The sequence below is a fragment of the Phyllobates terribilis genome, unplaced genomic scaffold (assembly GCF_046119375.1).
Source record: "Phyllobates terribilis strain yellow unplaced genomic scaffold, ASM4611937v1 Scaffold_9__5_contigs__length_417890890, whole genome shotgun sequence".
Lineage (NCBI taxonomy): Eukaryota > Metazoa > Chordata > Amphibia > Anura > Dendrobatidae > Phyllobates > Phyllobates terribilis.
In genome coordinates this window covers 249,605,160-249,631,089 of record NW_027362769.1, presented here as the reverse complement: position 1 = coordinate 249,631,089, position 25,930 = coordinate 249,605,160, and the positions used below count along the sequence as shown (strand labels likewise).

The following is a 25,930-nucleotide window of genomic DNA, read 5'->3' as shown; positions in this document are numbered from 1 at the left end:
GACCAGGATACCAGCCTGGTGTGTTCCTACACTCATTGCACCACATCTTGACCAAACATGGTCTACTAGGGTTCCTAGGCGAATATAAGTAGTTCTCACACTGAATTGTCCTTCCTGGAAGGTAAGCTGATTACTATTTATTTCTCCTTCCCTACATATTGATGGTTGATGGTTCTCCAGTGAAAAATATTTCGGAAGCTCATTGCAAAACCTTGCGAAACAAAAACTTTCAGTTCAGATAGGAGTTTTGATTTTGGAACATCTGGAGAAGCTACAGTTTGAGACAATATTGGAAAACAAAATGTCAAAATTTTTTTCAAGCAAAGCATTGCATGTTTTAAGCTGCAGAGATATCGAATTAGTACTAGAATTCTTCTGCATGGGACCAAGTTAAAGAAAAATCATTAGGAAGTGGAAATTCTAAAACAAAACTACACATGTTCGTTAACAAGACAGTCACATATAAACATTTATATCACATCTATCATCCATTGAGTGATTTTTTTTCTAAGTGATCTAAAATAAATGCATTCAACACTTCCATGCCAATACTGTACAGCTCATCCTATGTGAACTCTTGGAGGCTAATAAACACTTTAAGGTGAATTTATCTTGCACCTCAGTAATGGAATCTAACTGTGAGAGTGTTTGTTAGCACTGTCATAGCAATCAAAGTAAATGAATCACATTGCTGCCTTTTGGCAACAACTGTGATTTGGGTAATAAACGTTTGACAAGTAGTAACAATGAAAAGAAATTAGCCAACATTAACAGTTGGAGTTACAAATGATTCTAAAAAAGGAATCCACCAGTTTACTCCCTTATGTGAATGACATAGAAGCTTTCGTAATATAATGATGTGAAGAACATCATAAAATTAACAGACATCTGCCCCTGGCAGTAAAATATTATTTGATTTACTTACAGAGGGAAAGAGCAAAAAGTAAATTATACTGTGATCAAGAGTCAAAATCAAGATTTTAATTAAACCGCTCCTGCCAGTAGCAGTTAAAAACCTAATTTCATTTCTGCCACACAGGCAAAATCTAGATACGAGTATGGAAAGGTTTCCTATAAATATTCAGTATGAGATTGTGCGGGATGTTGTAAATTCAGTGCGTCAATACTGTGGTAACAAGTGGAACCTTTCAAGTAAAATGCATTGCCCATCATATATATCTCAGCAAGCAATGCATTGTTAATATGACATTGCTTCACATGTGTAATAAGGAAAAAGTAACACATTGCGGCCATAGACATGAGGCCCAAGGTCTATTCCCTTCTAATATTTCCACTGTGTAAAGATTTCAGATGGCCCAGTAGTTAATGGGCAGGCAGTAAAGTAGATCCAATCATCAAGAAAATAAAGAGGCCACGACTTTAGGTGAAACATTGTGGCACATTTCATTTGTTTTCCAGTTTTAGTTTTGTTCTTAGCAATAAAATGCGTTTCGTATTCCAGCCATATTCACTAATAAATAATTTGTATGTTTTCAAGTTTGTTTTTCTGCATCTTTGATATCTGTGGCTGTCAGGAATTGGAATATGATCAAGAAATCACACATCCTTTCGATTTGCTAGTAGACTTTATGTAAATACTTTTTTGTCAAAAAAGACAAATGTAGAATTTAGATAATATATCAATATTAAAAAAAACATATTAATCTAAATTAACTGATATGCTGTAGCTCATGGTCAACATTGTTAATTGGTGAAGAACTTGGTCCTTAGACACTCACTGATTACTCAAACCAAAGGGCAGTAACTCTCGACTTCTGTTCCAGAGCACACAGAGCATTGTATGGACACAACACAATGTCTACGAAGAGCTCTAGAGAGGGGCAAAAGTGCACACAATAGGACAGTACTGGTTAAAAAGATCTCCACTGAGGGGGTGGTTGTGCTCACCTGATGATGTTGACGCACCTCTTTAATTGTGAATATCTGCTGCTGCCCGTGGCTGGAGAAGATATCTTCCAAATGTGAATTTACCAGAATGGATACAAACACGTTAGGCACGCTGCTCTGAAATGAGGAACCTTGGAATTTAAAATACGGTTTTAGCAGTTCCAAAGCATTTCAGCGCCAAAGCGGCACCTTTCTCCAAGTCCAAAAAAAAATCAAAATGTATTTTTTGAACTTGAGAAAGGTGCCGGTCCATTGCCGAAACGCGTTGGTTCTAATGAAAATCATGTCTGAAGCGCCAATGGTTCCTCATGTCCTGAGGCGCAGCCTGCCTTTCATGATTCTCTCCATTCTAGTAAATACAGAATGGTCTATACACAGCGCTATGTGCACTTGAGTATTTTTTAAAAGCTGCTCTTTAACCCCAATTGAATTACTTGAATTTACTTAGTAAATACATGTTGCACATTTTAGGAATAAACCAGGCTTAAATCAATACAAATCATGAGAGATGTATACCACATCCGTACAAAAACCTTTTGCAATCCATACTTTTTATGTCTTATCCCATTAAGTAACACATGTAGAAACAGAAGGATCCCTTCTCAAAAGTGTATATTAAACATTCCATTATAACCAAAGTAAAGTGGAAATGAAGTGACTGCTTTTGGGCTTTAAGAAAGATCTAATAGGTTAGGTAGCTGTTTTATCTTGAAAGAATAAAGGCTCTCAAGCATTCAACAGCTGCAGTACTTGGCTATGTTTCCATATCTCTAGTGCTCAACAGTACAAGTGCCTCTTGTATCTCTTCAGTCCCTTAGAACTGACAAGGCAATGAGTACTGATCTTTCTGTCTCAGATATGTTGCTCTGCTTTTCACCATCCCCCAAGCTTTGAGTTCCTCAAGAGTTCCATTTTATAAATATTTCAGACAAGTTTGGTAAAAGTTCATAGTGTCTAAACATAGACTTGTAGAAAAAAAATCTAAGCTTAAAGACAAAAAACATTGTAAATCCAGCTATGAATTTTAGAGATGAGACTGGTACTTACATTCTTTTAACATTATCTACATACAGTTTTACTCTTTTAATTACAACCATACTATCATTTTAATGACAACAATACAACTTTTCATGATCAATTTACCATCTGAAGTTGATCAATTTCTGCACATGTTCTGATACATTAGGAAAACACATCATATTGTAAGAGCTTTCTATTTGTCAAGGATAATATTGTGGGGTTGAATTCCTCATTTTGAGATTCACAAATGAAGAACAAAAATATTTTGAAATAAAAGAATTTATTTACTCGTGGCCTGTCATACAAAAACAAACACTTATAGGATCCTTGGATAGAAGATATGAATTCAGGTCTTAGAAAATTTCTGAGATGTTTGTTTTTTTCCATCTCAGATGGATGATTAGTAAAAGATTGGAATGTGTAGGAGTTATTTTTATGTTTATTATTTATATTCTAGATTATTTTTTGTGCTGCTCTGTCCTCATCTATTTTGAGATCTGCTAACACATAGTGAGATGAACTACAAGAGTTAGGGTCTGTCCCGATAGGGTACACCTTGTTATGGTGGGATGGCTTTTACACTTTTTTGATCAAAATAGCAACAGCTAAGTACACTATGTTACCTACATGTACTATTACTATTTACTTATTTACTCACTACGGGGTATTTGCTCAGTTTGTTTTTATTTTAGATTCTGTTGTTAAATGGCCGCAGTGTGAATGTGCACCTACACATTGCACTTATACCAACATATATTCCGGCTCATTTCTTTAGTTTTTAATTATTGTTTCTTTGTAAATAAAGAATAGAAAAATGAATATACATCAACGTTGTTTTTAAAATGCAAAACATTGGAAGACAAACTTGGTCACTAGAAATAAGTGAATCTGTTTGAAATGAATTCAATGTGTCTCGAATTTCACAAAAAAATTGGAGACATGTGAATCTAACTTTAGTGTGATTTGATTTACGTGAATTCATGAAAATGGCAACCTGCCAGCTGCCATTTTTCTTAATTGTAGAAGTTTGTAAAAAAAAAAAATACCTCAACACTCACCTGTTCTGCTGCAGCTGCCCTCATTCGATCATGTCCATATTCTCTTTGGCTCTTATATCATCTTTTTTTGATGCTGGGGTTTCCAACAGTAGGTAGGCCTTGGTGATTATGACACACTTTGGGACATTACTTAGCTCGTAGCCCTGGGTAAGCCTGATGTAGGCCTTGGGTGACATGAATCATGACGTTATCATGTGACGACATGCTTTGTGACATGTGAGGCCAACTCAGCACTGGAAGCTCAGAGACCCCAGAGCAAAATAAGGAACATTTGATTTGCATCTAATAACTCCGATGCAAATTGAATTTTCTGATTAAATTGGAACAAGCTGCCAAATTTGAATTTCGACAGGTTTACTCATTACTATTAGGCTATTACTAGACTTTAATCATAGGAATTTATCTAGTCAATGGACAGAAAATGCTAAGTCATCCAAAGTGACTTGAATTGTAGTTGACTGTTAGTTTGGTTTGATGTACTTTAAATAAAATCTAGTTATGACTAAGGAAAATCTTTTATGTTAAATCAGCTTAAGCCGTTTTCACTTATCCTTTTTTTCTTTTACAAGAAAAACTATGCATCTTTTTTTCAATGTGTTCGACATATTTTAAGTCTTTGTGTCAGTTTTTACAATACTTGTTGCATCCGTTTTTCGCATATGAAAAAGTAAAATATATATAGCACTCACATTACATTTTTTTTTCATGGGCCCATTGATTGTAAGGGGAGTTTGGATGAAAGTGGAGCATGCCTCTGTTAATTTTTTATTGCACATAATTTACAAAAAAAGGATATGTGAAAAGCACATTAATTGTAATAGATCCATAATCTAGCTGTAAAAATAATGGATAGCTCATATACCAATAAAATGGATATGCGATAATGACCTAGAAGGGATTAATAAATAGGTGGAAATTTAAATACTACTAAGTCTAGATTCTGTAACAAAAGATTGCCTGAAGTTTAAAACTGACAGAGCTGACAACCATCAGACACAGTGACTTCTGTGCAAGTGACTTAACTATTGGCCCATGCTATCTCCTCCATAGGATCTCCACTAGGTTAAAATAATTGAAAGAAAAGGGGCTGCTGTTCCCCAAGAGATATAATTATTTTTAAACAGTCTTAGATATGACGAAGAAAGAGCCGCACTCACGATTCCTTTATAAAAAATAGAAAGTCCTTTATACCAATTTGTCAAGGACGGCACCGGCAGGATCATACAATATCCCACCGCTGCCACCAATTTGTCATGAACGGCACCGACAGGATCACACACTATTCCACCACTGCCACCAATTTGTCAGGGATTCCACTCACACACAGTCAGGACGACACCGGGGAGATCACACAATATCTCACCATGCCGTTACGCTGTCCGTATTTCTTCCGGATTCGCGAACACGCGATCGATACTATTCTCTATGTAGGTATCGGTAAGCGACCAGTGAGCATATGGCTCAACACCCTGGGTTCCACAGCCTGGAATCCGTGTTTAACGCCCTCTGTATGGTCACTGTCAGCTTCACGATAGCCCAATTATTAATACTCTGCCGCCACCGGCCGAGTTTAAAATATAATACAGGCCTGGCCGGACACCTGCGTTTTGGTAGCATATATGGCTTCAGGGAAGGGAACGATTACAGAACAAAAGAAACTGAACTATTAAATTTTATATTTAATCCAAAAGGAGGCAGTGTTTAGGAAAAATATATTCAATGATGTTACAAAGGGGACATTACAATACATACGCAGTTACATAAAATAAACAGGGTAAAAAGAAGACAACTTACTCTATACGATCGTGGAGACGATTCAATATAGGTGGAGGAGGGGCTCTCCAGATGAAATATGCTGTTATTGAACAGGACCCATTGCTTATAATTCTTATTCCCCCCTGGCAATGAGTGCTCTTGTCTTCTTCATGGATTCTCTTATACCTGATTGGAGATCTGGCCACACGCCCCTTGTGAAGACATCATGTGGGCCGGTCTCCAGCCTGTACATTTTTATTAAAAACGCTAATTTCTGTGATAACTCATTGCTCGTTGATCGCAGAAGCTTGCAAACTACGCCATTTTTTCCCTTATTATTTTATCTTTATTTTGATATAACACATCACATAGTTGCAGTCTGCTATTCTGGTGTTTTTGCGCTGCAGCTTCCTGATTTTGGTTACCGCACTGGAAAACTACCTATACATTCCTGGGCTGATTTGGTCACTACACATATGGGTCCCGTTACTGTCGGACCTATGGAACTCATAATATCTCATAATTCATATCAGAGTCATCATGTCTGCAAATTCCCCTTTGAAGCTCGGGGAGCAGCTTCAACAGTTACGCGCAAATTAGTGCAAGCCTGCATTTTAATTACCTCCTGCGTCTTTCAGAGACACGATGATTGCTTCCTAACGAAGTTATAACACTCCTTGGCTGGCCTCGATTACATAAACTATTTACCAGGCGTGGACTAATTGGGGCTTTTGTGCTGAGCAGAAGGGGAATAAGGGAGGGGGGGTGAACATCTATCTCTGGCAGATATGGACAAACATTTCCCTGATATTAATATTTTATAATATTCCTGACATCTTCCCCTGTTTGAGGTGGCATAAGGGGTGATTTACAGATCACCTCTTGAGCCCACCTCCTGGCCCACCCTTCCAGCTGATCCGACAAGCTGCAGATCCACTTGCCCACCAACCTGAGGGTCCAGCTTTCCGATCACCCTGACCAGTTTGGGATACATTTTCTCCACACCTCTGACAGGCTATGGGTACCTTCCTCCTATTCTCCTGACTGACAGGGGGGCACACTTTCCTGTTACCTTGCCTGGTTATGTGGCCTACCTTTTTACCTGCCATGTCTTTTACCTTGGGAGCTGTGCTCTCTAGGGGGGAGCTATGACCGGCCATGTCACAGTCCGTCATGACACTGGTAGTCGGCACAGGACCACTTTTCCTATGATCCCCGTGTTGATCCCCATCCTTCCACATCACCTCTGGAGCCGTGCTAGTCATGGGGCAGCTACCATTGACCATGTCAACATCTGGTGTGACACTGGTCACCTGCACAGGATGACCTGCTTCCTGGTGTCTGTGCCTGCTCCCCTTGCCCCTAGCACTTATGCTGGCTCGCTTTAGGGGATCCTCAGCAGCATCACCCCGCGGGGTGAGGTGGCTGAGTTCCCCTTTACCACAACACACACTTTTATTAGACATCACATTCACATTTTTGACAGTGGCATTACTTGACAGATCAGATCTGGGAGGGTTGTCAGCCAACAACACAGGAACTACTGCAACCCCTCAACCTACTGTCTCCGCCCCTTTCCAGTAGAATGTAAGCCCGCAAGGGCAGGGTCCTCTTCCCTCCGTACCATTCTATCATTGTTAGTTTTGTTTACTCTAAGTGATATCTGTATTTGGTATGTAACCCCTTCTTATGTTCAGCGCCATGGAATCAATGGTGCTATATAAATTATTATTAATAATAATAATTATTCCATCAATCTTCTAGACATCTATGCGGAAAGCAGGGAGAAGTCAGGAGAGCTTATGGACTACAGTCATTTCACACCCATCTGGCGCTTCTATGGGTCCAGGTCTACAGGTCTTGACACCTGGTCCCGTAGAAGCGCCAGACGGGTGCAAAATGGCCGCATTCCACAAGCTCTCCTCACATCCCCTGCTTTATGCATAAATGTCCAGAAAATTTATGGAATAAAGGACTTTCTAATTTTTATAAAGGAATGGTGAGTGCTGCTCTTTCTTCTTCATATCTAAGACTGTTTGCTGTTCCTGTTGCGCTATGCACCTCTATAATTGCCATTGCCACACAAGCACATAGTAGGGAAGTTTGAACACGTGTTAATCGTTTGCTTGTTGATGCCACAAATCTTACCTTGTAATAATTATTTTAATTTGTTTAAATGGGTTGTCTAAATTTCTTAAATGGGCAAAATTGTAAAATATTTTCCAAGAATTGTGTCAAAAAATCTCTCTGTTCTCAATAATGGAGTTTTTTTTATCTTCTAGTTTACTGCTCATTGCCTAGGTTACTGACCTTCTCTGTAGTTTATCGGTGGTGGTTAGTCTTATGTCATGGTGTAGGGGGAATGCTGGTGAGGAAACAGCAGATACGGGCAGGGTGAGCAAGGAAAACTAGTCTGTCCATAGACTGGGATCCCTTAATAGCCCTGACCCCGAAGGTATCTATGATGGTGAGAAAGTTCGGGTCTCCACCCTAAGCCCTAACTCCTCCACAAGCCCTGTGCTAATCCCCCTCACCTCCCTCCACTGAAAAGGTACAGCAACTTCAAAGGAAAGGACTTCAGAGGCACAAACAAACATGTCAGCACAGCACGGCTTCCAGGTATAGAGTGAAACTCTATCAGCAGCACCACCTGGTGGAAGAAGGACTCACAAATTAACTCACATCCACCAGGACACGGTAATAGAACTGGCATTAAGTCATGCAGTACTAGGGGAAATAACACAGTTAAAGTTACAGCAGCATATAGAATAGACCGCAGATACTTAGCGCTAGACAGCAGCATGACCATTGCTCTGGTCTGAACTTTCAGTCTTCAGGAGTACATCATCCCCTAGAAAGCAGGAAGTTGAGAGACAGAGGACCCATGTGCTCCAGAAGACAATATTAGATATGGGCAGTATGGTGGCTCAGTGGTTAGCACTGTTGCTTTGCAGCACTGGGGTCCTGTGTTCAAATCCCATCAAGGACAACATCTGCAAGGAGTTTATATGTTCTTGACATGTTTGCTTGGGTTTCCTCCCACACTCCAAAGACAATACAGTATTGATAGGGAATTTAGATTGTGAGTCCCAATGAGGAAAGTGATGTTAAAGAATATGATGGCATTATGTAAACAAAAGCATAATAATTATTAGGGCTTGTGCTCACACTGCATAGTTGTCAAGTTTTTTTCTGCAGACTTCTTACAAAACCTGAAAGCTTTCCTGATGCCAGCAATATGAATGAGAATCCTGAAGTCTCATGCACATGTTTGATATTTGTGACTTGCAGACTTGGTGCACATATAAATCTGCAGCATGGCAATTATTTCAGTGTATTTGCTGCACGTTTCACTCATACTAATGAGTGTAGAGAAATCTGCAGCAAAAATGCTTGTAAAAAATGCGCTTATTTTACGCAATGTTTTTCCTGCCAAGAGATGCAGAAATGGTGCATTTCTGCAGCAGATACTTAATGAGTACAGATACCCCTAGACTACATTTTTAAAGGGAACCCATCACGTCCTTTTTGCTATTAAACTGCCCCCAATGTCTTGTTAGTGATGGATATTGCATCACTAACATGTTTTATCAAGCAAAACGTCCCAGTATTTATTGCAAAAAAACACTTTTTATACTTTGATGATTGCGCCACATACCTTCTGCTTCAGTCATAGGGGTCATTGCATCATAATTCCTTCCCTTCACTGCTCCTTACATCACCAAAACCTCCCAGCAGATCCTGCACTTGCGCAATAACTATCTGCTTTCCGGGCATGCGCACTGAATCTGGGTGTACGCCCAAGCTTTATTTCATATGTGCGCATATTCCAGAGCCTCTGAGAGTCACAATGATGCACGCATCCACTAGCCACTGACTCTCAGCGACTGTGGCGTATGCTCACATATGATATGAAGCTGGGGCGTACACCCAGACTTAGTGCGCATGCCCGGAAAGCTAATAGTTATTGCGCAAGCGCAGGATCTGCTGGGAGATTTCGGTGATGTAGGGAGCAGTGAAGGGAAAGAATTATGATGTGATGGGCATGGAGAATTTGAAAAGGCATTTGATTGATCCTGAATGGAAAACTAAAGATCCCCACCCCATGCCTGAAACAGAAGGTATGTGGGGCAATTATCAAAGTATAAAGAGTGTTTTTTTTGTGATAAATACGGGGATGTTTTGCTTGAGAAAAACATGTTAATGATGCAATGTTCATAACTAACAAGACATTGAGGGCAGTTTAACCCCTTTACAGCCTCGGGCATAATAGTACGCTCCAGGCTGTCACCCCCTGTTCAGCGTGGGGTCCGGCGCTGAGCCCAAGCTGAACCCAGAATTAAGTTTTTTGGTCTCCGCAACATTGCAATAGAATACAATAACAGGCGATCTACCCCAAAATGGTATCCATAAAAACTTCAGCTCGGCATGCAAAAAATAAACCCTCATCCGGCCCCAGATCCCAAAAAATGGAGACGCTACAAGTCTTGTCAAATGGCGCCTTTTTTTTTTTAAGCAAACTTTGGATTTTTTTTCACCACTTAAATAAATAAGAACCTATACATGTTTGGTATGTACGAATTCGTAATGATCTGGAGAATAATAATGGCAGGTCAGTTTTAGCATTCAGTGAACGTGATAAAAAAAAAAAAAAACATCTGTGGTATTGCACTTACTTTTTTTGCAATATTTTTTCCCATTTTCCCGTACACGATATGGTAAAACCAGTAATGTCGTTCAAAAGTACAACTCATCCCGCAAAAAATAAGCCCTCACACGGCCATATTGCCAAAAAATAAAAACGCTATGGCTTGGGAAGAAGGGGACAAAAAAACGAAAATGCAAAAACACAAAGTCCCTGGGTCCTTAAGGGGTTAATAGCAAAAAAGGACATGACAAGTTCCCTTTAAGTTAACAGGGATGATCGTGGTTATGTTTCTGGAAGTAAAATTACACCTTCATTTTGTCCTTTTGTTATCATTTCTTTCGACATCCGAAAAACATCCATTCCATTATCTTTCCATTTTGAGATACTCTTTATTGGATTAATATCTTTAAATGATGTATCAGCTGGAATTGAATGTACTGAACATCACAGTTCTTTATAGGTTAGATATTGTGGTTACAAATGACACCGAGGTACAAAGGTGTCTACCTTAGTAGTCTCAAAAGCACTTGTACAACGCTTCCATGTAATTCTTCTGTGCAGCTCCAATAAAACCTACTTCAACCTGAGAAGAATCCTTTTACTGGCTTGTAATTATAAGTATTGATATTTTGCGAGCTGGGTCACAGTGGTGACCTACCACCGAGCAGAGAATATGAATCAGAGTACAAATATTGCTCTAATATCACGTTTGTTGCTTATTTATAGAGCGCATTGCTTTAGCGGAATAAAAATGTTGATATTTCTTCTTAGCTTAACACCAAAAGGAACAATTGCCAGATTAACATTGAAATTTGGACTAATCTGTGTTTGACTAAAACCTTTCTACCGTGACTTTGTGTAAAAGGATTCAATTACAGTGCGCAATGTTTTGTAAATAACTATCTCACATAAAAAGTTAATTAATCAGGGCTGTGTCAATTTCCTTGTGCCATGTCAATTTGCAGCAAGGTAATTAATCACTAATCGCCCAGCGTGAAGCAAGCTGAGGGACAATTCACAAGTCATTTATTGTCTTTTTGTAAAACAAATTGTAACACCGAGTCATGAAGAAACACATCTCGCCTTTCATAATATATATTTTTTTTATCATGTTTTTGCATGTTGTAATAGACCGCTGCTGTATTTCTCTTCAATACGAATAATAAAGAAATGAATGGGAGTGGATTGATTGCCCATTGCTTTCCTGTTATGTCAGTTTTGAGATTACACTGAAAAAAAAAAAAACGAACAGTGAAAAATGACTTTTCCATGTGGGGAATGGTGATTAGGCCTGTTCATTAATTAGATTTTTTTTTGTTGTTGTTTTCCTTCAATGCATTTTAAATGAGAGGATTCTGTCTGAAAAGTAAAAAGAGTTACATAAAATATAGGCTGAAGCGAAAGTTTTCATCCCATCACTAAGCAACATGATGAAAATAAGGCAGTAATTTTAATGGAATAGTAAAAATTATAGTTTTAATTATTTCAATCCTCCCGTTCCATTTCCAATAAAGTTGAAATGAAGTTTGTTTAAATTTTATCGGGTGGTGGAAAATATTTTGTTGCAAAAAGATATTCTATGTACAACAGTAATTATTATAATAATATTACAATTGATATTACTCATTTGTCAAAATCATCACCGTAGAAAATATATAAAGATAATATCTGTGGAATTGAGTTAGGTTGAAGAGGCCAATCATAAACGCACATTCATTTACTTTTCTTAGGAAATGTTCCATTCCATACACATCTCTATTAGGCTCCATGTTCTCGTTTTTCCTTTGCAATTCTCATAAAATTTGCGTATTTTGGCCAGTATATACCTTTGTCTCAATTATATTTGGAGTCTCAGTCTATGTTCCCACAATGAAATTTGACGCTGCAGAATTTCTGCACCCATAATTTAAATTAGTTTACTTACGGTTTTTCATTACGTCTTTGAGTGCGTTTTTGACTCTGCATTTTTTGTTTTACTTTGCTATGTCATGCTTTAACTAAAGCTGCTTTGTTTTTGATGCTTCATGGTTTTTTTGCTTTGAAAAAAACTTTATTGATATATGTAGGTACGGATTACATGCGTTTTTGATGCGTTTCCGCATGTGCATTTTTTTACCTGCAGAATTTCCGCACTTAATGCAAGTCTATGGGGAAATCCGCACAGAAGACTCAGCGTACCCGCAAGAGAAATTGACATGTTGCGGATTTGAAACACGCACCGCAGGTCAGTTTGCACTGAGTAAAATAAAACCACAGTGGGCAGGAGATTTCTATACATCCCATCCACTTTGCTGGAACTTAAGTTGCTTCGTTTTTGACTCTTCAAAAATATGCCGAGTCAAAAACGCACCAAAAACTCATCGTGGGAACGTAACCTAAGGGGTAGAGTTTTTCTTTGTGGGGAATACCAAGTGGGCATAGGGAGATTTATAAGCCATGCAATGGTCCCCTGGAATTACAACTTACAAATTGCCTCTTCAGAGAGAGAAAGGACAGTAACTCTAGAGTCACCTATTGGAAGTAGCTTTCTGAAAAGTCATCTGTCTTCAGGTTTTTCTATGTAATTTGAAGGCAGCATGAGGTAGGGGCTGAGACACTGATTTCTGTGATGTGTTACTTACTAGGCTGTGTTCTGTTGTTTCAATACAATGAGTGTTTTATCACCAGGAGATTATCACTGATGCACACATGAGTCCTTGTCCAACACCACCCACAGCACTGATTAGCAGTTTATTGTCAATAAACAATGTAAAAAGAAGTGTGGGCGGAGTTATCTTTCTGAGCTCTGCTACATGCTAGATCTAATAACTCTGATTTCATCCCAATTGTTGCACGTACATGCATGATCTGCATGTACGGGTCCATATATGACTTAAAGGGGTTGTTCGGGCTTAAGCTACAAGTCTGCAGTCACTCTATGCATGCTGTAACGATTCTCTGTTGCCGGCGCTGGGAGCGATTGGTTGTGTGACCTCAAGTATGTGATATGCATACTACCAGACACATTTCTACTAGACTGTTTCTGGCCTCGCTCAATACTAGAGATGAGCGTTGTTCTACTCGAACTGTTCGCCAATCTCAAATTCGAGCTGTTTTGGGCGGTGTTCGAGCCGGTCGGCGAACACGAACAATTTGAGAAAAATTCGGCTGTTCGAGGTTATGTTCGATAACTGTTCGTGCACCAAAATCATAACTGGATTTTTTCTCAGTAATGATGAAAATTAATGTTAATACGCAGTTTGAGTGTACAGCGGGGCGGGGGGAGGGGCAGGGGATGGATCTCTGCAGGAACAATGAAGATCTCCATTTTTTTTTCTCTTTCCCGCATTTGCAGTGGGGAGGTGCAATCTGTCAGCCTATCAGCAGCGCACACACGGAGCGAAGTGCTTTTTTTCACACAAGCAAGGGCATGTGTGATTGGCAGTGTATGTCACATGTCCTTGCCCTATAAGACCAAGCCATTTTCCCCGTCGCCACCATTTTCTCACTGCTGCAGCTGCGTGTTAGACGGCACCGCTGTTGCTGTGTGCGCTATACCTTGTTAATTTCAAGCCAATTTTCGCACAAATATACAGATAGCTTGGGAGTAGGGAATAGTTGTGATTGCAGTCCTTTTAAGGACTAGGTTACAGCATTTCTTACGACTTTTATCAGGCAGGTCTGTGCTCTTAAATAGATAGATTGTGGGAGTAAAGACTAATTGTAATTGGAGTCCTTTTCAGGACTAGGTTACATCAGTTCCTATCAGTTTTTGCCAGGCAGGTCTGTGCCAGTGCTGTGCAAGTTTTTTTCACAGCATTTGGCTGAATCTAGCAAAGCTAATCCTTTTTGTCCTATTGCAGAGTGTGTTAGTCAGTGGAGTAGCCTATCTGTGTTGCAAGATATACCACCTGTGTATAGAATACCAATTTTTTTACTGCACCTAGTGAAGTAAAATCTTTTGGGCATAGCATCATTCTATTAGTCCATCTATACTGACCTCCATCAGGTTGCAAACTGAATATAATTTTTTTCTGCATCTAGCTCTGAAAAAATATTTGGGCTTCTAGCGGTGTGTGGGACTTGGTCTATTAGTCCATCTATACTGACCTCCATCAGGTTGCAAATTAAAAATAATTTTTTTCTGCATCTAGCTCTGAAAAAATATTTGGGCTTCTAGCAGTGTGTGGGACTTGGTCTATTAGTCCATCTATACTGACCTCCATCAGGTTGCAAATTAAAAATAATTTTTTTCTTCATTTATCTCTGAAAAAATATTTGGGCTTCTAGCAGCGTGTGGGACTTGTTCTATTAGTCCATCTATACTGACCTCCATCAGGTTGCAAATTAAAAATAATTTTTTTCTGCATCTAGCTCTGAAAAAATATTTGGGCTTCTAGCAGTGTGTGGGACTTGGTCTATTAGTCCATCTATACTGACCTCCATCAGGTTGCAAATTAAAAATAATTTTTTTCTGCATCTAGCTCTGAAAAAATATTTGGGCTTCTAGCAGTGTGTGGGACTTGGTCTATTAGTCCATCTATACTGACCTCCATCAGGTTGCAAATTGAATAAAAAAAATTTCTGCATCTAGCTCTGAAAAAATATTTGGGCTTCTAGCGGTGTGTGGGACTTGGTCTATTAGTCCATCTATACTGACCTCCATCAGGTTGCAAATTAAAAATAATTTTTTTCTGCATCTAGCTCTGAAAAAATATTTGGGCTTCTAGCAGCGTGTGGGACTTGTTCTATTAGTCCATCTATACTGACCTCCATCAGGTTGCAAATTAAAAATAATTTTTTTCTGCATCTAGCTCTGAAAAAATATTTGGGCTTCTAGCAGTGTGTGGGACTTGGTCTATTAGTCCATCTATACTGACCTCCATCAGGTTGCAAATTAAAAATAATTTTTTTCTTCATTTAGCTCTGAAAAAATATTTGGGCTTCTAGCAGTGTGTGGGACTTGTTCTATTAGTCCTTCTATACTGACGTCCAGCAGGTTGCAAATTGAATATAATTTTTTTCTGCATCTAGCTCTGAAAAAATATTTGGGCTTCTAGCGGTGTGTGGGACTTGGTCTATTAGTCCATCTATACTGACCTCCATCAGGTTGCAAATTAAAAATAATTTTTTTCTTCATTTAGCTCTGAAAAAATATTTGGGCTTCTAGCAGTGTGTGGGACTTGTTCTATTAGTCCTTCTATACTGACGTCCAGCAGGTTGCAAATTGAATATAATTTTTTTCTGCATCTAGCTCTGAAAAAATATTTGGGCTTCTAGCGGTGTGTGGGACTTGGTCTATTAGTCCATCTATACTGACCTCCATCAGGTTGCAAATTAAAAATAATTTTTTTCTGCATCTAGCTCTGAAAAAATATTTGGGCTTCTAGCAGTGTGTGGGACTTGGTCTATTAGTCCATCTATACTGACCTCCATCAGGTTGCAAATTAAAAATAATTTTTTTCTGCATCTAGCTCTGAAAAAATATTTGGGCTTCTAGCAGTGTGTGGGACTTGGTCTATTAGTCCATCTATACTGACCTCCATCAGGTTGCAAATTGAATAAAAAAATTTTCTGCATCTAGCTCTGAAAAAATATTTGGGCTTCTAGCGGTGTGTGGGACTTGGTCTATTAGTCCATCTATACTGACCTCCATCAGGTTGCAAATTAAAAATAATTTTTTTCTGCATCTAGCTCTGAAAAAATATTTGGGCTTCTAGCAGTGTGTGGGACTTGGTCTATTAGTCCATCTATACTGACCTCCATCAGGTTGCAAATTAAAAATATTTTTTTTCTTCATTTAGCTCTGAAAAAATATTTGGGCTTCTAGCAGTGTGTGGGTCTTGTTCTATTAGTCCTTCTATACTGACGTCCAGCAGGTTGCAAATTAAAAATAATTTTTTTCTGCATCTAACCCAGCCAATAGTTTTGGCCTAATACCACAGTTTGGCCACTCAGCTCTGCTCGGTTACCATCCATTGTTTTTTTGTGCAAACAACTCCAGAGTTGTGAATTAGTTAACCACCAAAATGAGTGGAAAAAGGCCTGCTGCTGGTGGAAAGGGGAATAGGCGTGTTGGGAGGGGGAAAAAAGGTTGTGTCCGTGGGGTAGGTGCAGAAGAAAGACCATCTTCCAGCCAAACTAAAATGTCTACTTCTTTTAGCGGACAATGTGATAAGATCCCTTTCTTACGGCCACGCCAATCGCTACAAATTCCAGATGAGGCACAAAAACAGCAGGTGCTTCAACGGATATCAAGTGCTCCTTTAAGTGGGCTCTCCTCCACATCAACTTCAACATCACAAATACTCCAGTCCTCAAAGGTGTCACCCAAATCGCACTTGCTTCCTCACAGCTCCCAAATCTCCAGCTGCCCGTCTGAGTATGAGGTAGAACAGATGGTTGAGTCTGCAGAGCTGTTTACTCATACTATAGCCTGGGAATCAGAGGTCGACTCCAGCGCTTCTGTGAATCCAGACGAGGAAATGATCTGCACTGATGCCCAGAATCTTTATGAGTCGGATCCAGGACCAGACGCAGAAGGTTCTGACCATAATGTAGACCCTCATTCCCAAACTGTAACTCCTGTTGGTGGAGACAATGAGGAAGACGATGATAAGACTCAAATACCTGATTGGAGCGACAACTTTAGTTTTTTGTCAGGGCAGGAACAGGTTGGCTCTGAGGACGACGGGTGTGATAACGCACAGGGTGATGATGATGAGGTCGGAGATCCCACTTACTGTCAACCCACAGTCAGCCAAGAGATGAGGTCAGCAGAGGAGGTGGAGGAAGATGCTAGTGACGACGAGGTCAGGTTGCACCTTCCTGGACAGAGACGTAGTACTGGAAGCACGTCAACAACTGCATCCTCAAACACAACTCTGCCTCTCACCACAAGTCGTGGTGGCTCTTCAGGTCGCATGGGTGCTAAGCCTTGCATAGCCTGGGCATTTTTTCAGATCGATAAAGATGACCCAACTCGTGTTATCTGTAACATTTGTCAGCAAAAGCTAAGTAGAGGCCAAAAAATACATAGTTTGAGTACTTCATGCATGAACCGGCACATGGACATGAAGCATAAGTTGCAGTGGGAAGCTCAGTGTGCTACAATGCGGTCTAGCCGGCCGGGCCAACCACCGTCTGCCATATCTTGTGCATCCGCGGCCTCTTCATCTTCTGTGACTGGGGGGACAGCAGTCACACCTGTTTTGGGGTACAGACCTGCCACCTCTTTACCCGCAACAGCCAGCGTGATTGGCAGGTCATCATTTTCTTTGGAGGTGGTAACACCAGCTGGTCTTGAGCGCTGTCCGACATCGATAGCACCACCTTTGGATCAAGGCAACCTAACATGTCCGCCTGCATCTTCCTCACAGACCGGCAGTTTGCCGGGGACACCCTTATCAACCCCGTCTAAGCACAATAGCCAGCCCTCGGTCCCTCAGATGTGGACAAGTAAAAGACCATTTCCTCCTAGCCATGAGAAAGCTAAGAGGTTGAATTTCACCATCTGCAAGCTCTTGGCTACAGAAATGCTGCCTTTCCGCCTGGTGGACACAGAGGATTTTCGAGACCTTATGTCCGTCGCAGTGCCCCAGTACCAGATGCCCAGTCGGCACTACTTCTCAAAGAAAGGTGTGCCTGCGCTCCACCAGCATGTCGCACACAACATCACCGCTTCTTTGAGAAACTATGTGTGTGACAGGGTGCATTTCACCACAGACACTTGGACGAGTAGGCATGGACAGGGGCGTTACATGTCGCTGACTGGGCACTGGGTAACTATGGTGACAGCAGGACAAGGGGCTGCTGTCCAAGTCTTGCCGTCCCCACGAGTTGTGCGTCAATCCTCTTTATGTCATTTTTCCTCCACTGCTTCTGCCTCCTCAACCTCCTCTCGGTCTTCCACCTGCACCCATAGCCTGTCTGGTCATGCCACAAGCTTTCTAACTGCGCAGAAGGGATCCTGCACACCTCCTTACTATGCTGGCAGTAGGGCTCAACGTCATCAGGCGGTTTTTACATTGAAATGTCTGGGAAATGTGAGTCACACAGCTGAGGAGTTGTGGTCAGCTCTGGAGAACCAATTTCATGAATGGTTGTCTCCACTGGACCTGAAACCAGGGAAGGCCGTGTGCGACAATGCTGCAAACCTGGGTGCGGCCCTTCGCCGGGGCAATGTCACACACGTGCCTTGTATGGCTCACGTGTTGAACCTGGTTGTCCAGCAATTTTTAGCCCACTATCCCAGACTAGATGGCCTTCTGCAGAGGGCACGGTCGCTGTGTGCTCACTTCCGCCGTTCGCATCCCGCAGCTCAGCGACTTACATCTCTACAGAAGTCGTTGGGCCTGCCACTTCACCGGCTAAAATGCGATGTGCCTACCCGGTGGAATTCAACTCTGCACATGTTGCAGCGACTGTGGCAGCACCGACAAGCCCTGGTGCAATACGTTCTGACGTATAGCCTGGGCCAACGAGATTCAGAGGTGGGGCAAATCACGCTGGAGGAGTGGTCTCAGATCAGGGACCTATGCACCCTTCTGCACAGTTTTGAAATGGCGACGAAGATGTTTAGTGCTGACGATGCCATTATCAGCATGACTATTCCGGTGATTTACATGCTGGAGCACATGTTAAACAGAATTCGGAGTCAGGTGGTGGCACAAGAGGAGGTGGAGGAAGTAGAGGAGGAGGAGTTGTATGCGGAAGGGCTAACATCTGCAAGGTCCAGACGGTCGGCAGCACCAAGGCGGCAGGCATGTGAGGGTGGGGGAGATGGTTTAACCAGGGCGCATGGTAGCAGCCAAACTAGTGAGGAAGGTGCAGGAGCCCAGGAAGAAGTGGAGGACGAACTGATGGAAGACTCATCAGATGAGGGAGACCTTGATTACATTTCTGTTGTGCGAGGTTGGGGGGAGAGGACAGAGGAAGGAAGCATGATTGTTACCTCGCCACCAACACAACAGGGACTTGGTGCTCCTGGATGCGCAACACACATGAGTGCCTTCTTGCTGCACTACCTGCAACATGACCCTCGAATTGTGAGAATTAGAAATAATCCTGACTACTGGGTTGCCACACTGTTAGATCCCCGGTACAAAAGTAAATTTGCAGAAATTATTCCTGCCATAGAAAGGGATGCACGCATGCAGGAGTATCAGCAGAGACTGTTGCAGAATCTTACATGTGCTTTTCCACAAAATACCAGTGGTGCACGTAGTGAATCTCACAGTTCCAACTTGCCAACCGTGGGACCGTCAAGTGTTCAGCACTCAAACCGTAACAGAACCACAGTATCTGCTGGTAACATCAATTTTGCGGAATCATTTCACCACTTTTTTAGCCCATCCTTTGCAAGGCCACAGGAGACAAGAAGTCTGACACATAGTCAACGCCTAGAGACGATGGTACAGGAGTATCTCCAAGTAAACATTGAAGCCACGACTGTGTCACTGGACCCTTGCTCTTTTTGGGCTTCCAATCTGGATAAATGGCCGGAGCTAGCCACTTACGCCTTGGAGATCTTGTCATGCCCCGCAGCCAGCGTTCTGTCTGAACGTGTGTTCAGCGCTGCTGGTGGTGTGCTGACAGATAAGCGCACGCGGCTCTCCACTGATAATGTAGACAGACTCACGTTCATAAAGATGAACAAATCATGGATCCGAAACGACTTTTCTACCCCTGTGTCATCCTGGGGAGAGTAAAAGCTTGATGATTGGTTAAAATCACCCTACCAACCGTTTTAAGCTTTCAAATTACTAATCATGTTTATCTGTATCTTGACTGGAAAATAATTTGGGCTTTGTAGCAGTGTGCAGCACTGATCCTATTAGGCCATCTATAATAAGCTTCACCACATTTAAAATTAAAAATAATTTTTAGCTGCATCTAGCCCGGAAAATAATTTTGGGGCTCCGAGATGCGCAAGACACATAAGTGCCTTCTTGCTGCACTACCTGCAGCATGACCCTCATATTGTCAGAATTCGAAGTAATCATGACTACTGGGTTGCCACACTCTTAGATCCCCCAAACTTTTCGATCAACCTTTTCATTTTAATAAAGACCAAAAAAATGGTCATTTTTGAAATTATAAGCATTAGCAGGTTGTTAGAAACTGAAATCAAACAGTTTTCAACTCAAAACTTTATTCTAGGTGATGTTACATTTTCACATAGGACCCCTTGTTCGAAAGGAGCTTCTGAACTCTCTCGTCCATTGAATTTGTCAGGTTTTGGATGGTTTCTGCTTCAATTGTTTTGCATGAGGACAGAATACCCTCCCAGAGCTGTTGCTTAGATGTGAACTGCCTCCCGCCATCATAGACACTCCTTTTAATGATGCTCCAAAGGTTCTGAATGGGGTAGAGGTCAGGGGAGCATGGGGGTCACACCATAAGTTTGTCCTCTTTTATGCCCATATCAGCCAGAGATGCAGATGTTTTATGTGCAGCATGAGATGGTGCATTATCATGCAGAAAAATGATCTTGCTGTGAAATACACGGTTCTTCTTCTTGAACCATGGCAGGAAGTGCTGTTTGAGAAAATCCACATACATTATGGAGTTCATCTTTAGCGCCTTCAGGGATCCTAAAGGGGCCGACAATCTCTCTCCCCATGATTCCAGCCCAAAACATTACTCCACCTCCTCCTTGTTGGCGCTGTAGCCGTGTTTGCGTGGGGTGTCCATCAACCAGCCATCCTCCACTCCATTCATCTGGACCATCGAGCGCTGCACGGCACTCATCCGTGAACAAAACAGTTTTGAAATCAGTCTTCATGTAATGTTTGGCCCACTGGAGCCGTTTCTGCTTGTGTGAAGTGGATAGAGGAGGTCGACAGGATGGCGTATGCACAGCTGCAAACCTCTGAAGGACCCTGCATCTTGTTGTTCGGGGGACGTTGGAGGCACAAGCAGCTTCAAAAACTTGTCTGCTGCTATGACAAGGCTTTTTTGCCGCTGGTCTTTCAACCTGACGTAATTGCCTGTAGGAAAGAGTCCTCAATTTGCCCTTATTAGCACGCACACGTGTGTACTGTGAATCAGCTACATACTTCTTGATTGCCAAGACACTTCATCCTGATCATCGCACAATGTTGATTGTAGTCATGCCTTGACCTAAACACTCCACAATTTGTTGCTTCTCAGCAGCCGACACATCCTTTTTCTTTCCCATTTTGGCAGAAAATGTAGGCTGCTTAATAATGTGAGAGAGCCTTCTTAAGTAGTCTTGCCTTTCATTGGACACACCTGCCAAACTAATTAGCACAGGTGTCTGCAATTGCTTACAGTGATATAAAGAGCCCTGACACACATCACCATCAATGAGTTTAACTGACAAACAAACAAATTCTTCCCTTATCACTCCTAAACACTTTTTGCATAATAATTTGGAACGCGGTGTACATGTGCTTTTCCACAAAACACCAGTGGTTCACGTAGTGAATCTTACAGTTCTAACTTGCCAACCGTGGTCTGTATGGAATTGTTCAATAAAGGGCCCAAAATTAAGATAACATAGATGGGAGAGGTCTCTATGAATAGGAATTCCTAAGTATTTGATACCCTGTGAGGGCCAGGCAAAGGGAAAGTTGGACTGGATGGAATCCTATATGGATTTAGGGAGGGAGACATCGAGGGCCTCAGACTTCGCTGCATTGATTTTAAAATTTTACCATGTAACAAAGTGATCTATTTCAGCCATAACAGCAGGGATGGATATATGTGATTGAGTGATATATACTAGGACATCATCAGCAAATAGAGAGCACTTGTACTCGGTGCCTCCCACCTCAATCCACCTAATATTGGGGTTATGGCGAATTGATGAGAGCAGGTGCTCCATCACTAGGATGTATAAGAGAGGGGACAGAGGACATCCCTGCCTTGTCCCATTGGTGATTGTGAAAGGTGATGAAAATGTTCTGACGCACCCCCTGGGCCTTGGGACACCCGGAGCCGGACCCTTTTTGGTGGATGCTGGTGGTTGTAGTCTTCGTGGCGGCGATCCGGTTCCGTGGCTCAGGGCGGTCAAACCAGTGGCGGAACTATTTATGTGGTTTTGATGTTTAAATGTCCGACTACGCCACCCGTGGATTGCGGTCAGAGTGAACCGCCGCTACAGGGCAGACCGCTAAGGCTGGTGTTGTGGGTGCAGCAGAGCGTAGCATAACTCCCCACGGGAGGAGTATAGCCTCAGGGCAGTGTATGCGGAGGATGGGGGTGATGGTGCAGGGCAGCAGCAGTAACGACACGGAGTCAGTGATGCAGTTCAGGGCCTTTACTCACAGTTCTTATTATCCAGACCACGTCTGCAGGTAACGGCTGCCCACGTCGTACTGTGCTCACCAGGTGAGGGGCTCAGACAACTCCCAGATAACTTTGGAGCGCTTCACAGGACCCCCTTTGTGTGTCCTTTGTCTGGCCTTTCTTACCAACACTTCTGTCCGGCTGCCTCGGGCCTCCTCTTGGTAAACTTGGCGCCAGTTTCCCTGACCCTATGTGGTGCCTTCCTAGCGGGTGGAGCAAGGGGCTGCGCCACATAAAATGTCAGAGCCTCCGGTTTCTAGCTGAGGGTCGTTTCCTGCCTCCACTAGTTCGGGGACCGGTCTCCCCCTTTGGCCTGACCCCTCCACGCAGGTGGATTCGGGCGTGCGGTGGCGACTCGCCCGTCCGCACCCCTGGGATCCCTTCATTCCTCGTTCCTGGAGCCTTCTCCGCTCCTCTTCCTTCCTTCTCCCTCTTGCAGGCCTGGGCCTCTGTTACTAGGCCCGCCTCCGGAGCAGAGCTCATGCAGAGCCCCTGCTCCCTGCCACTTCTGCTCAGACTTCTCTGCACTGAACTAAGATGGTGCCCACCTTTTATACTCCCTTCTCAATGCACCCAGGAACTGCTTCCTCCCTGCTCCTGCACTGCAGGGTTCCCCTTCCTCAGTGTTCCCTCCCCCCACTCCAGCCAGGGACAGGGACTGTCGTGCCCATCTCAGGGGCATATTGGTCGCCCTGCCCCACGGCAATGTGGTGTAATGCATGCAGGTGTCGGGTCCTGATCCACACTCCATCCTTATCTGAGAGTGAGATATCACACCTCTGGGTGAGGTGCAATACGTCTGTAGCATCCGAGCCCTCGGTGCTACAGTTCCATTTATCTTCAGCCTAGGTGACGTATTGTGATACAGGGCCGTGATTTTGGCTATAAAAGGGTCCCCTAGACCCCTACCCCAAGCTTTTTAAGAGAATCATATATGGCGTGCCAGGAGACTCTATGGAATGCTTTCTCAGCATCCAACGAGAGTATCTACTTACAAATTTTTAACTGCATCTAGCCCAGGAAATACTTTGTGCCTAGTAGCAGTGTCTGCTAGTCAGCGGATTATCCCGGCTGTTAAGCAAGCTACACCACCTGTAGTTTGGACACTTAATTTTTTCAAAGGAAATGCTTCGGGACCACGGGATACTTAGTGAAGAGCATCAGGAGGCACCCCAAGGCATAGGGGCTGGGACTGGCACTAGGATGCCTTGCGGTGGACAGCCGAGCTCTATCCTTATAAAAGCTTTTTAACTGCAGCAGCTTTAGTGAACGCTACTGGAGCTGGAATTACGCGGCTGCTGGCATGAGACTTGCCCTCCAATAGATCCTTGTAAATGGATTTAAAGTGTATTCATTCAAATTAGAGGGACAATTTAAATTAAAAAGCTTAGAGCTGCCTCCACCACAGGGGGGCTCTCTCGACCCACCAGCGGACAGGCACCAGTATTGGGAGAGGGGGGCTGGCCGTCAGGGTTCACCGCGGCTCTGGCACAAACCCGGCGACACGGAGGTGGCACGGGCAGGAGCGGACTGGCCGTCTCGGCTTCTCACTTTTTGGATTTTAGAAGGGCATGACATGCCTATATCTGTGTCTCCCCCTCCTTTTACTCCTCCACCTCTTTTCTTTTCGCATGACTATATGTACTTGTCACTTTTCCATGTGTTAGTTGTGTCTTCTGAGCAGTTTGTCAGCTTTTGGACACCTTTGAAGGTGTTTTCTATGTGTTTCTATGTGTTTTTGTTTGCCTGCCATTGGTTTTAACGGTGTTCGAAGGTGTTCGACGAACAGTTCGACGAACAGTTCGGCGAACACACGGGTGTTCGACGAACCGAACCGAACTCGAACACTACGGGGGTGGCTCAACACTACTCAATACACTTGAATTGAGTTGGATTGAGGCCGGGAGTATGCAGCTCGGGTACCACCCGCTCCTAGCGCCGGTATCAGAGAATCTTCACAGCGTAGAGTGCACACTGAATGACTGCAGACTACCCCTTTAGTATACTTTTAAGCGGTCAGTTGGTGCCTAATTCCTTATGGTAATTTGCATTACCGCTTGCAACTCGCATCTGAGCTCTGCATAATTCCATCATAGTTTTTGGTACTGGAATTAATCAGTAAATAACTTGTAATTGAAGTAATGTTTGGCACAATACGTGAGGATTATTGTGTTTTGGCTGCCTTGGTAGTCAGCAAGCAGCAAATCAGAAATGATCAGTTATCTCTCTGTACAACTGTTATGGGGCCCATTATCATAGTCTTCATACTGAGGATAAGTACAGGTGCATCTCACAAAATTAGAATATCATCAAAAAGTTAATATATTTCAGTTCTTTAATACAAAAAAGTGAAACTCATATATTATATAGAGTCATTACAAACAGAGTGATCTATTTCAAGTCTTTATTTCTGTTAATGTTGATGATTATGGCATACAGAGAATGAAAACACAAAAGTCATTATCTCAGTAAATTAGAATAATTAACAAAAAACACCTGGAAAGGCTTCCGATCTGTTTAAAAAGGTCCTTTAGTCTGTTTTAGTAGGCTCCACAATTATGGGGGAGACTGCTGACTTGACAGATGTCCAGAAGGCAGTCATTGACACACTCCACAAGGTCCCAGAGATTCAATTTTCATTTGGAAATCAAGGTCCCAGAGTCTGAAGGAAGAGTGGAGAGGCACACAATCCAAGCTGCTTGAGGTCTAGTGTGAAGTTTCCACAATCAGTGATGGTTTGGAGAGCCATGTCATCTGCTGGTGTAGGTCCACTGTGTTTTATCAAAAACAAAGTCAGCGCAGCCATCTAGCAGGAAATTTTAGAGCACTTCATGCTTCCCTCTGCCCACAAGCTTTTTGGAGATGGAAATTTCATTCTCCAGCAGGACTTGGCACATGTTCACACTGCCAAAAGTACCAATACCTGGTTTACAAACAGCAGTATCACTGTGCTTGATTGGCCAGCAAACTCACCTGACCTTAACCCCATAGAGAATCTATGGGGTATTGTCAAGAGGAGGATGAGACACCAGACCCAACAATGCAGACGAGCTGAAGGCTTCTATGAAAGCAATCTGGGCTTCCATAACACCTCAGCAGTGCCACAGGCTGATTGCCTCCATGCCACGCTGCATTGATGCAGTAATTGATGCAAAAGGAGCCCCGACCAAGTATTGAGTGCATTTACTGAACATACATTTCAGTAGGCCAACATTTCAGATTTGATAAACATTTTTCAAGCTGTTGT

General features: G+C 42.4%; 1 protein-coding gene across 11 annotated transcripts in view; it reads left to right on the top strand.

Annotated features, from left to right (window-relative positions):
- RBFOX1 (RNA binding fox-1 homolog 1) overlaps positions 1 to 25,930 on the top strand; it is an 889,443-nt gene that overhangs the window by 728,865 nt on the left and 134,648 nt on the right. For 8 of the 11 annotated variants that reach the window (XM_073647782.1, XM_073647784.1, XM_073647781.1 and 5 more), the window contains exon 8: positions 12,512 to 12,613. The exons of the other annotated variants lie outside the window; for them this stretch is intronic. In XM_073647782.1, coding sequence (XP_073503883.1) covers positions 12,512 to 12,613 — 102 coding nt within the window. The remainder of the gene's footprint in view (positions 1 to 12,511; positions 12,614 to 25,930) is intronic. 11 annotated transcript variants of the gene reach the window in all.